Source organism: Engystomops pustulosus, chromosome 5 (assembly GCF_040894005.1).
Source record: "Engystomops pustulosus chromosome 5, aEngPut4.maternal, whole genome shotgun sequence".
NCBI lineage: Eukaryota > Metazoa > Chordata > Amphibia > Anura > Leptodactylidae > Engystomops > Engystomops pustulosus.
The window spans coordinates 182006156-182019161 of NC_092415.1; the positions used below are offsets into that span (position 1 = coordinate 182006156).

General features: G+C 40.3%; 1 protein-coding gene across 10 annotated transcripts in view; it reads right to left on the minus strand.

Moving 5' to 3' along the window:
* Nucleotides 1-13006, minus strand: part of DIP2C (disco interacting protein 2 homolog C) — a 303276-nt gene that overhangs the window by 101290 nt on the left and 188980 nt on the right. For all 10 annotated transcript variants that reach the window (XM_072153984.1, XM_072153986.1, XM_072153982.1 and 7 more), the window contains 5 exons: nucleotides 11302-11393; nucleotides 5923-6033; nucleotides 3816-3939; nucleotides 3104-3213; nucleotides 2220-2322 (listed from right to left, as the gene is read on the minus strand). In XM_072153984.1, the coding sequence (XP_072010085.1) occupies nucleotides 2220-2322; nucleotides 3104-3213; nucleotides 3816-3939; nucleotides 5923-6033; nucleotides 11302-11393 (540 nt within the window). The remainder of the gene's footprint in view (nucleotides 1-2219; nucleotides 2323-3103; nucleotides 3214-3815; nucleotides 3940-5922; nucleotides 6034-11301; nucleotides 11394-13006) is intronic.

The window sequence follows — 13006 nt, forward strand, 5'->3', positions numbered from 1 at the left end:
AGAAGGGTGTTAGAGAAGTTGATTTTCTGTTCAACGATAAATGTAAATTCTTGTTCATGGAAAAATAAGACATCCCCTGAAAATAAGACCTAGTGCCCTTTTAGGAGCAAAAATTAATATAAGACACTGTCTTATTTTCGGGGAAACAGGGTATGTAGTGTTATACCATAAGACTATGCTAAGACAATCCTATTATAGAGACTCTGCACAAATCCACATGTACACAAAGAGCATATACTTTTTCAATATCATATATAGTAAAAGCAGCATAGCACAGCATATATGATAAATGTAAAAACAGCAGATCACTGCTAAAGGATTGAAACCAAAATGGCTCAAAACAAGATCCTTTGGCTAATAGTGAACTACACTGGGAACATGCCGTAGTGATTTATGAGTCTAGTATATTCAGGAGGAGGGAATATCCCCTAGCAAACCCTCTCAGTAGTGACTGACAGGCCGATATGCATATGTAGCACTTTTTCATTTCCCTAAGTGGCGATGGAGAGATAAATGATTGTTGGTCATACAAATGAAGGTGCTTTTTGGGTTACAGCTATTCGCTCTAGTTCCATTTGCCAAACGTCTAAGGGTCTTGAATGAGGAGTGGAGAGTAAAAGCCCCATAATCAATAGATAGATCGGCTCAACAGAAATGTGCAATGAATGAAGACAACAAGTGTTTTGGCTTTTGAATCTATAAAAGTATCAAGGGTAAATTCCAATTTGCCCGATCCTCCCCAGATAGAAACCATTGGAGGAAATAGGGGAACAGTCAGGAGATGCCACCAAACTTGCTGAAATTAGTGGATGCAACAGATTTCCATCTAAATTGTATGGGGGCCTTATGGTTGGCTGTCCACAACCTCACCAGACATCGGACACTGCTAAAGAGCGAGAACGTATCCACACACATCAGATGGTCTACCACACTAGCCATCTTGTCCAGCATATACTTTTTAGCAATACTATAAACCAAAGGTTATTATAATTTTAATGCAATTTTGCCTAATAGGAGTGTGGACCTATAACTGTGCCATACTGTCCTTACATAGGGTTGTATGTTAAAGAAACCCTGTCACCAGGAATGTCATATTCAGCTACTGGCAGGTTCCAATAGTCTATGCCAGTGATGGCAAGCCTTTTCGAGACCAAGTGCCCAAATAACAACTAGAACCCATTTATTTATTGCAAAGTTCCAACACAACTAATTAAGCAGTAACTTATTGCTCTCTGTTCTGCCACAAATTCAACAGAAGAAGGGCCTCCATCGATAAACTGCTCCTGTCCATACCATCTCACTCTTTCTACAGTCCGAAGAAGCCAAGGATGTGTTGTCTCAAAATAATGCTTAGAGTACTATCTACATTCTTTGAGTGGTGCCTGGTGAACTGGTTGGGGCAATGTGGCCTGGGTGCCCACAGAGAGGGCTCTGAGTGCCACCTCTGGCACCTGTGCCATAGGTTCGCCACCACTGGTATATGCTATGCCGAATTTAAAAATGCCTTTGTCAGCATTCTGAACAATTTCAGTAGTTAATATAAGTTTAGGAACAACTGCAGCCTGTGTGTGCCTATGTCTCCTCCTCCATTTCTCGTCTTCTTCACACCATCCTCCTCCCTATGCTGCCTGATAAATGCACATGTCAGGAAGTAGGGAGGGAGTTGGATGAGTGTGGAGGAGAGGAGACTGACACAGGCACATACAGGCTGCCCCCTCTCGGTACTTACCACATGCTGCTAGCAGGGAGCCAGGTATTGTAAAATAAACTATTATTAAGTACTGAAATGATTCGAAATCCTGACAAAGGCATTTTTAAAATAAGCATAGCATTGGCCTGTCACCAGCTAAAAATTACATTCCTGGGGACAGGTTCACTTTAAGTTGACAAATCCACTTTTATCCATGTTGAACTCTGGGAGTGAATCTCTCCTTATAGCTTCTCTCTAATAGTGCTGGCATTTCATGGAGCGTTCAATAAACATCTTTTTTAATATAAAGTGACAATACTTTATGGCAGAGGTCACTAAAGAGGATACCTTCATTCATTGGGTTTTAATTAGGTAGAATTTCAATAAATTTAGTCCATTCAATGTAAAAATTCATCTAATGCATATTTTACAAAAAGTAGATTTTTTAATGCAAAATAGTAAAAAACCAAGAACCTATAAAATGTATCGTAACCTTACAATATTATGAAGAATAGTGGGAGATATTTACCTTCCGTGTAGCCACAGGCTTGTGTGAGTGCTTGGCAATGTGTGAGGAGCGCTATTCTGGTCACGGTCACCCCTAGCACGCTGCCATCTTTACACGTTTTGTACTGTAGAGGATACAAAGAAGAATTAATTCACAACTCATATCATCTGTCATCAATCACCATTTAGTCATAAAAAACATAAGAAACTTTAGCTGTTGGCTTAACGACTATCTTTCCTGACTCCCCTACAAACATGTATTCCCGACTTGGAAAAGCAACTGGATGATCCTCATCTCTCGGACATGTACCATCTGCCCATGATCTACCATCAGGGTGGGTATGGAAGTGCTATAGTCAGGTATTTGGAGATATTTGAGATGGTGGCTATTTTAAAGAAATAAGAAGGGGACTGTAGTTGGCAAAATCTCACCAAAAAATAAAGATTAAAAAGGAAGGCACAAGTATATATTGTATTTTCATTGTGAATCAGAGGGTTCCATAAAGTGAGTGGATGTGGTTGGATTAATCCAAAACCTTTTTAGTAACATAGATGAATAATTATCATTATTTACTTAACAGGGTTGTTTGAGATTAAAAATACAAAAACGTCTTGTCCTTGTGTACCAATGATGTAAATGTATGTGTTGTCTGTATGCAACTTAATGTTATAAAATGTAAAACTGTTAATAAAAATGTTGTGATAAAAAAAACCGGTTAGCTTTTCCGTCTAATTTTCTTAGTATTGCAGCACAACACCATAGAGGCTAGTGCGACAGTGTGTATGCTAGACTGAATGCTCCATTCATTTCGAGTAATGGTACCACCATTCTAATGATCAATTGGGGACTCAGTGGCAGAACAGGTTATCCTGTAAAATCGACAGAATTTTGATTTATATGCTTACCTCTATGTAGGCGGTGTCATTATTTGCATCTTTGATATGTGGAAACCAATCACGAGGAGGTTTGGAGAGATGTTTCGATTCGGTGACAAACCAAAGCAGCTTCGGCCAACCTTAGAAAACACAGGGCAAAAATGATAAATGGTATCCTTAGAAAGCAAATTCGGTGGATCACTTCATGATCAATAAAAGTCTGACCTCCCTAACAGTCAATCATTCGAAAGAAGAGTCACTGCAGTTTTTTTCTTGTAAAAAATGAATGAGAATAGATATCTATAATAACATTGTGATAACTGAATCATGCCACTATCTTCCGCACTATGACAAATGAGAATAGAAGTCTATATGATTGCACATGCAGAATGGAGATGGAAATGGACCGTAACCCCATACTAGAAGCATGACATCTATATACACAGAGGTATCTGACTACATAGAAGTGTAAAGAGAGGGGAGGGGGATGAGTGAACTTTTGCTGACTGATACACAGTCACAGACGGAGCCTGCTGGAGCTAGGTAGGGAGTTTCTATTAAACACCAAGTGCTTTAGTTACAACAATACAGGTCAGTACTCAGGTCATGGCCTGTACTATCCTGCTGCTGAGGATAAAGAAAGTTATGGAGCAGATACTTCCCATGAGACATAGCAGCTGGTCGTGCAATTTTCATGAGTGTTATGTCTCATGTACACAGGTTTGCAGCGATGAATGCTCACCTTTAAATTGTGGTATCTCCCCCGTAGGACTCTTTGGCAGCCCCTTATGACAGGCATCACTAGTCAAGGCCACAGTAACCCCACAGCTTCCTAACAAAAACCCAATCTGCTGGCTTCCTGCATCCTGAAAAAGAGTAGAAATGAAACATTGTGATACAAGAGCAAACCTCGTATCTCATAGCAGGTTCTACAGACGTCCCGTGGTCCACCAGGAGACAAAAGCAAAACATATCAGACTTCTACACATTACACTGGTGAAGAAGCTGAAAAACGTGATAAATGTGATGGAGCGTGTGTTCCTCTGCTACAAGATGCATATTTTAAAATAATCCTGCAGTTCGTCATCGTCACAGCTGCAGGCTACGCGTCTCTGTGAGCACTCATAGACTTCTGTCAACCCCGCAGCACTGAACCGAGCCGGAAGGACTGAAGATAATTCTTCAACTATGTAATGTACAGTGATTTGGTGAATATGTGGCATTAAAATAGATGAACGTTCATCTCAGATCATTTTTTTTCCCTAGATTTATTTAAATTGCGATTTAGGCAAATTTAAAAAAAGCTTCTTAAAGTAAAAGTTTTACAACAAAATATCACATTTATTTGAAATGAATGTAACAAAAAATTATAGTTCGATAGCAAAGATATACACAATAAATAAGCTTAAAAGGACTGAAAACGGAGGTGAAAGACTAACAAAATCAAAAAGCAGAGGTCCGATGGAATGAGGTAGAGCCATGAATAAAAGAATAAAAGGAGATTTAGTATTAGCTGCAAAACTTTCAACTCATTAGAAGAGAAATGTTGAATCCACACAGATGTGAAGGCAACCATATCCTTTGAACACCTTTGAAAATATTTTGAGGGGTTGGGGGTATGAAGGCTTCCCCCCTTATGCCATCTACATGCCAAGTGCTGGGGCATGGTGGGGCCATACAAAGCCGCATAGTGGGGCCAGTGTGGGTTGGAGCTGTACTAGGAGGGATCAGCTGGCGCTACCTGGCGGGTGGGGTAAATATCGAGACCGGGCATATCTTTATACTGTGTATCCTCCCCATTGTTTTTAGTAGTTTTACTGTAGAAAGATGAGATGTGCTGTATTGTTAGGTGGTGACTTTACTTGGTCATCACTAGTGATTATCCCGTTTCACAAGCAGGGTAACAGGTTTTTTGACTTTCTACCCCTTCTCACTGTAGCCATTTTCAATTTTTGTGTTTCCATTCTTTCATTTTCCACTTTCCTAAAATGTGCACGTCACAGACGGCGCTTAGCGCTCTCCTATTACCCTAGTTATGCACGCATCCGGTGTGCATTGGTATACACCTCCCTTCCCCCTCCTAAGAGCTAGTGACATAGCATAGAGAGAGGGAACTCTTGTGCATGCAGAGCAGCTGATTGTGCGCTAGTGATGCCGATTGCGCATTCACCAGGAGGAAGGGATACTGTATACTTATGCACGTTTGAGGCGTGCATAACTGGGATCATAGGAGAGGGCCATCTTTGAACACTCAAGAATAATGAGCATAATTTTAAAAACTGTTTTTTACCTAAATCACTTGGCTTTATGGCTCAAGAAGCTAACATCCTGCATCAACATGCCTCCAGCTACCTAAAAGTATATGTGTGATTTAAAAAGCAATTTTGTAAGTAGTAGTTTTTCTTTAAATATTTCAGCTACAAGACCAGTGACATCTACACAGAGACACCAGAGATGACCTGCTAACTAACCTCACATCATAAAAATAAAACCAAGACATATGGTCCTCAATTACCACCAAGATTGATTGATAATTCAGATGTGTTGAATTTGCACTGGATTATCGAAAGCCACAACAGCAGCACCACATAATGTAAAATGTGGTTTTAAAAATTGTACATTTTGCTCATTTTGGGTTCAAATTACAACAGATTTGAAGAGCGGCAAAAACTTTCACATCAATTATTTTATCAACAGTGAGAGGACCTTTCATACATGTCTTCTGACCAGCAGTATCAGGGCTGAACATCACTGCATCCCATATAAAACATGGAGCTGGTTTTAGTCGTTTTAATTACATGGACATTTTTGTAAGCACAGCGGGCAGCAATGGGGTCACGGCACCTCACCTTCCTTGTAAGTGGCACTTCAATGGGAACTGGAACAACTTCAGCTAATAGACAGCCATAAAACGCTACCATAAACGCAGCAGGGTCATTATTTGGAAATACGAGGGCCACCTAGAAGACAAAGAAGTTGTTAACCAAGAATGGAAAGCAATTAAACAAAGTGCAACAAAATATAGTTTTCAATTAGGTGTAATGGAAATACATAACAAAACATAAAACTCACAATCAAAAGAGAACTAAATAATATTTAAAGGAACTTGTCAGCAGCAATAAGCATTTAAAACACGGACTATAACCTAATCCAGGATCTTATAAGCTTCCAGTCCATCAGCCTGTTTGGTCTTAAATCCACATTTATTCCCTCTGGTCAATTTAAAATCAAGCTTTCTCCCCTCCCCTCACCCCATCTGTTGTAAAGCGATGATTGGGGCTTTACAACGATTCTTTACTTCATGGTTTAGCTCCACACCTTCGTGTATAGGTTTTGTAAGTTCATTGCTGATGACAGGTTCCTTTTAAATCTATGTTTTAAAGGAAATCCATCATGATAAACCAGGGACACTTACTCATAGATCCAGGCACCGTGACTGTGGTCATCTTCTTATATGTTAACCATGGCCTCTTTAATTTCAAAAACAACTTTTATAATTATCCTAATGAACCTGAAGGGCTCTGGGGATGTGTTACTAGCTTCACAGACTGTTACACTGTGCAGGAAGACTTCCCCCTGCCACTGTGTGATGAACTTTTCTCTGCTGTAGTGAGATTACATCAGGCAGAGGGAGGTGGAAAGTGCTAAGGGAGAAGGGGGAGACAGTGAAACTGCCTGTGAAGTCAGAGCACAGAGAGGCTCTTTTAAACCCCCACCCCTTTATGTTTATTAGAATAATTTTGAAAGTTGATTTTAGAAGGTGGATAACAAATACAAGTCACGTTGCTTGGATCTATGAATTTATCATAGGTTATCATGCTTGATTTTGATGGTAGATTTCCTTGTCATTGTTATTATTGCGTGGAAGTAGGAAAGAATTGTTTTGTCCAAAGATCCCTCCTTTAATCCCTCCCAGCTAATCCTCCCCTCCTCTTACATCTTCCTCCTAGCCTGATGAATTCCCTTGCCTTTACACTGCTATGCATTTACATAGGGCTCCTCCACATGCATTGCTGGGCAGTGAGAGCAGTATGCAGTTCCCTATAGAGATTGTGCATGTGCGGTGAGCCGGCTGAGGACTCAAACCCACTCATCTATATTTTACGCATGACAAGTGTCGGCATAGCGCAGCACAGGGGGGAGAATTTATCAGGCAAGATGGATGATGTTGGAGGAGGGGAGGAGCAGCTGGGAGGGATCATGGGAGGAGTAGCTGGTAGGGATCATGGAAGGGGTGTTTGGATTAAGCGGAAAAGGATATAAGACTCGCAGGCTGCCAGGTGAGATTCATAAGTGTTTTAAAGGGAAAAGAAAGGACTACTTTTATATCTTAAAGAAGGGTAGCCATTAGTTAAAGGAATTCTACCATTTTCTTTTTTCATGCATTGTACACTAAACATACCTTGAGAATGCTGTAGCTACACTGATGCAGAAACATTATTTGTTTAATCCTCGATCCAAGTGGTTTTGCTCAAAAAAAAATTATAAAAATAAGGACCTTAGGAAAGCCGGGTTGCATGCTGCCTGCCATATGTAAACACATTACACTGTGCTTCCTGAACTGCCCAGACAGGACTTATCAACCTGAACTGGAACACTCATGCAGAGCAGCTGGGGATTGTGCATCGATTGATTACTTCTGCCTATCAGAGACAACACAGTGAATACAGCTTTGTCTGAAGAAGGGTGAGGAGAAGTGCTGAGCAGCCACAGGAGCAACAGAGCCTCATTATCATAATTTTATAATTGTTTTTTTCTGCAAAACCACTCCGTTTAGGTACTAAACAAGATATGTTTCTGCATCAATGTAGCTACAGCATTCTCAAGGTATGTTTGGTTCATAATGCATAAAAGCAAATGGTAGATTTCCTTTAAAAGAGTGCTATCAGAACCAGTCAATAGCTGGACTAGAGAAAAATGTGGTGACAGGTTCCCTTTAAAATATATTTTCACAGATGTTTTTTTTTTTAAACTTTCCATCTTATGCAGTGGATTGAAAGTATTAAACATACACAAAGCTGTACGTTGTAATTGTGGCCCCACAAATATGAGAGATTTGTACTTACACGGCAGTAATTAAAAAGCTGTCTTTGGAAATGTATTTTCAGAAGGAAATTAAAGGTTTAAGCTGGTCTCACTCCCACATTGGGTGGAAAACAACATAAAAAGTAGTTAAACGGCTAGAGCATACTTATTCTAGTGAGACCAGGCAATGCGATTGTATGAATTCCATCTGCACTGTAAGTCCTTGCTAAATCCTGCCCTTTCAGGGAACAGAGCTGTGAAATTACTATGTGTTAGAACATAATTATGCCTTTACAGTGCAGTGACATTTTGTAGTATGGAAGAGGAACGCAGCAGAGACCTCTGTGTCATCTTTTAATTTATAGATTTTGAAGGGGTTTTTTTGGTTGTTTTTTTAATTATCCTCAGTGAAAGTTTTTTCAAATAAAACAAACATTAACTAAACATCACAAACTGATACATAATAATAAAAAAAATTATGCATCCTTCTAATATACTTTTTTTCAGGAGCTTTTTTGCCGTTAGTGAATAAAATAATCATCTATATTTAGTATATTTCAAAGGTTCTGTTCATCCCTGTGAGTAAAATACATGTACCTGGGTGAGGGTGCATTATAGTTATCAGTGCTAGTACCAGTCACCCACTTTCTCCAGCTTATATCAAAAGAGAGCTGGTGGCAGCCTACTGGGTTGATAAGGTTGTGTTTCACTAAGGTGAGTGAAAGCGATCTTTCAGCCGTTTAGGGTTGTAAGCTAGTGTTGTGCCATATCCGGAGGTTGTGTAGATAGCCCTAACTCACATCCTGTGCCTAATACAACCCATGCGTTTAGGGAGCGTCTATAAAACGATAATTAATTGACCTAGCACACACCTCAGCGGTCCGAAAACGTTGCATTTGATTGGGAATATTGTGCAACGTGTAATAAAGTCTGTTGGTTGATTTCTTGTGTGTAATGAATCCAGTACTGTGACATGGCTCCAGCCATAAATCACAATTCAAATGTGAACTTAGCCTAAGGCTATGTGGTCACACATTCTGGGTTTACAGATTATTGCCCTATATTCTTATATAACTTGTTGACATTCAATTCAATTCACTTTGCATTTGCCAATGGGAAATCCTTTGGCCACTCTAATTATCTGTGAGCTAAACAGCGGAACTACAGGATGTCACATTTCACACATACTGATACATAACACAAGTATTAGGCAGGTTTGTCTTGTTGAGGTATTTAGCTTGATGCAATACCTTTAAAGAGGACCTTTCAGAACCTCACACATGTGGCGATGAACCTACTATTCTGTAGGGGCTATTACACTGATTCAGGGGCACATTGCATTTTCTCTCTAGCCCCCACAGTTGCAGGATATCAGTCCTTTTATCTGACCATTATGATTCACTGTCATGGAGGGGGTGTTGGAGCAGAGGAGAGGTGTGTTGTATGATCATTTTCTCAGTGTCTCATTGTCAAAAGAGATTATCATAACACATGAGGTGCTCCAGGACCTATTATTTGACAGTTTAGAGAATAATAATGGTCAGACACTGGGACTGATATCTCAGCAACCCTGGGGGTAAGAAAAGAAAATTCAAAGTGCCCCAGAATTTGTGAAACAGCGCCAACAGCAGTGGTGGCAATCCTATGGCATGGGTACCTGAGGTGGCACCAAGAGCCCTCTCTGTGGGCATCCCGGTCATCACCCAGCACATAATTCAGCATACAAGACTCAAAAAAAATCTTCCTGCAGTTCCAGGCAACTTAAAATACGCTGCTCTCAGTGCTATTTTAAAGTGACACCTTCTTGGCTGCTTGGGACTGCAGGAAGAGTGAGAAGATGTGGACATAGGTCAAATTATCTTCAAAGGTTCTTCTGCTAGCCCCACAATTCATTCTGAAATTAGGGACCCTGGAGAGAAGCTACAATGCTAGTCCAAATTTGCTATCTTTGTTTTAACTGTGTTGGTGTCCACACAAGGCGGATACGATTGAAAGTTGTCAAAGAACCAGGAGCAAAAAGTTACTGCATAAATTCCTGTGTTGCACTTTGCGATAAATAAGTGTTTGGGCTTGTTGTTTGGGCACTCGGCCCTAAAAAGGTTCACCATTACTGCCCTACAGAATTCAGATTTATCCCCACATGTGTGACATCATTGGCTGTCAAGGGAGGTCCAGAAGAGGAAGGAGACAGGGGAAGAAGCCTATTTTTTTTGAAGAATCAGTTTTATTCTGACAGTTCCAGAATCTTAGTGCCCTGATCTACAAGGTGATGCTGGTTTTCATCATCTTCAATCATCATGATAGATTCTTTAAGACTCTTAATCTAACAGTAATTTTTTTTATTTATTTATTTTTTTGGGGGGGGGGGGGGCTGATGTATACACACAAATGGCAAGATAAAGAAAAAGTTTTCATGAATAAAGTATAATACAAACTTTCATCATTACACTTTAACATGTGATTTTTTTGTTATGATTGGAGATATGTTGCTTGATGGGCGGCAGAGCAGCCAATTATGCAGCTTTACACCACTAGCAATTAGACATGACTGTGATTGGTCAGGTGTGTCCACCAGGTGCCCACCTGGCCAAATCACAACCATGCCTAGTTGCTAGGAGTGTAACGCTGCCTGTCCGGGTTAGGCAGTGCTACCAAAGTGACGACGCCACACCTAAAGTTCGGGCCTGAAGGTTAAACACAGAAGGGGAAAAAGTTTTGAGAAAAATATTTATGAAACCAAATTTCACATTTAGTAGCGTTTGAGTGTTTGTGATAGAGTTGGATCTTGTGCCACATTCATTACTGCGACTCGACAGAATTGTCTTGCACGCTCTATGTTAATGGTGCACACTTCCCGAGCAGTGCAGTCCAGATTAATGAAGACCATGCACCAGTATTCAATGATCTGGCGGACTCTGCACATTGGGGAGGCAACCTGCCTATAGTACAGTCTGTACTACTTCTGATAAATCTGGGCCAAAATGTATAAAACCCAAAAACCTTAATAATCACATATTTAAAATATGAATGGATCCCATTATTCACACAAAAGAAAAAAAATTGCAGAGGGGGAGGGGATCACTTAACTATCGGATATGTTCGTTTGCAGAAAAAAAAATCATGAATAGATACAAGATACAAAGAAAGTAAATATTTGGTGGCTTGTAATGCAACTGACAAGAGTGTGTAGAGTGTAGCCTCACCCTGTCTCCAGGCCTGACCATCGGCTCCTGCTTAGTTCCCAGTTTATGTAGTATATTGTAGGCAACCTTCATACTTCTAGTCCACAGTTTTCCTGTTAAAAATATAAGAAATATAGAATAAAGTTTCAAAAACTTTCAAATAAAGGTTAAAAAGACAACAGCATTTCTCGAGACTGAACATCGTAATGACAGAACCCTAAGGAAACTGTAATATTTCATTCTTGAGTTACGGACAATTTTGTTGTTTATGTAGTCGCCAGTTTTGTGTCAGATTTTCACATCTGATTTTTATACCCTTGAAAAACGTGGAGGAAAAAATGTCCGCACTAAGATGGCATCGGAGTGCCGCCCATTTTTTCCCATGCTGCCATTGAGTTCAATGGGTGAGTTTCCTGTATAAATCAGATAATAAATATTGTATCCTGCAATTTATAGGATAGGATCAAAAGACAGTGAAAAGCTTCTGACATGTGCACGGCCCAATGGATCAGACTCGGAAAGACACTGTGCGAGAACATTTTTTTGTGGGCACAAGTCCTATGACTTTACAGGAACACATGCTTAAAGGGGTTTTCCAGGAAACAAGTTGGGCACTATCCACAGGCGCTCGGCTATCTCCATCAGCTTCATAGAGATGAATGGAGCAGAAAGGTCATGCACTGCCACCTGCTCTGCTCAACTCTGGGAGCGACGAGGGGTCAGAAGGAGGTAACTCGGACCCCAGTGAGTCCCCTGTTCTCATGAACTGTAGGGAGTCTCATCACTGAGAACCCCACTGACCCCACTATCCTGTGGATAGGTCTAACTTGTTTCCTAGGAAAACCCCTTTAAATCTCAAAACACCCAGTTGTCACTGAACATTTATACAAGACATAACAGAGCAGCAACATAATATTCAGCAACATAATACACAGTCAGCCCATAGGACAAAGACATTTAATGTAAATTTTTCAGATATCAGTTGGATTATGTGTCCATCAACAGATGTATGTATCACTAATCCACTATTTACTTTCTACCACAAATGGCAAAAAGTCAATATTTATTTCTTACTTACAATGTTTATCCCATTTTTATATATTTGTCTCTTCCAGGTCTTTTTCTGACAGATACGAGTGGGGGATGTACTTTGTTTTTGGGGTGTACGTGCGGGATATCATGTGCATGAGAGAGTTGGCAAGAGGGTAAAATGTCTTAACCTGGCATATACTTTTATGTATTATTGGGGGATTAGCTTCTAAAAGACATTATTTTCTACCTACATCGAATGTAAGTAAAGTTGCAACTTTTTGGAGTTGGAGTTTCTGGAAGAATAGCTCTCAAGTGCAAACAGCAGCTTTAGAACAGCTACTCTCATGACCCCCTACAGGGCCGGCGCCAGTGCTGGGCATAACCGGGCAAGTGCCGGGGGCCCAGAGCTGCTGGTGGGGCCCACATAAAGCTGTACATAAGGAATCCATAGGGTGTGATGGGGCTTATATAAAATAACCATGAGGGGGCTGTTTGGGATGATAAACTAGGGCATATTTTAGGGAACATTAGACTGTTTTAGTTTCTGAATTTTTAATACCGCCATGTGTTCACTGCAAAAGGGCCTACTGAAGCTCTGTCACACAGGGGCCTACTGAAACCTGGAGCTGACCCTGAACCCCTACATAAGTTTATAATTTGGGGGAGACAGATCCACTGCAAATAAGCCGTATAA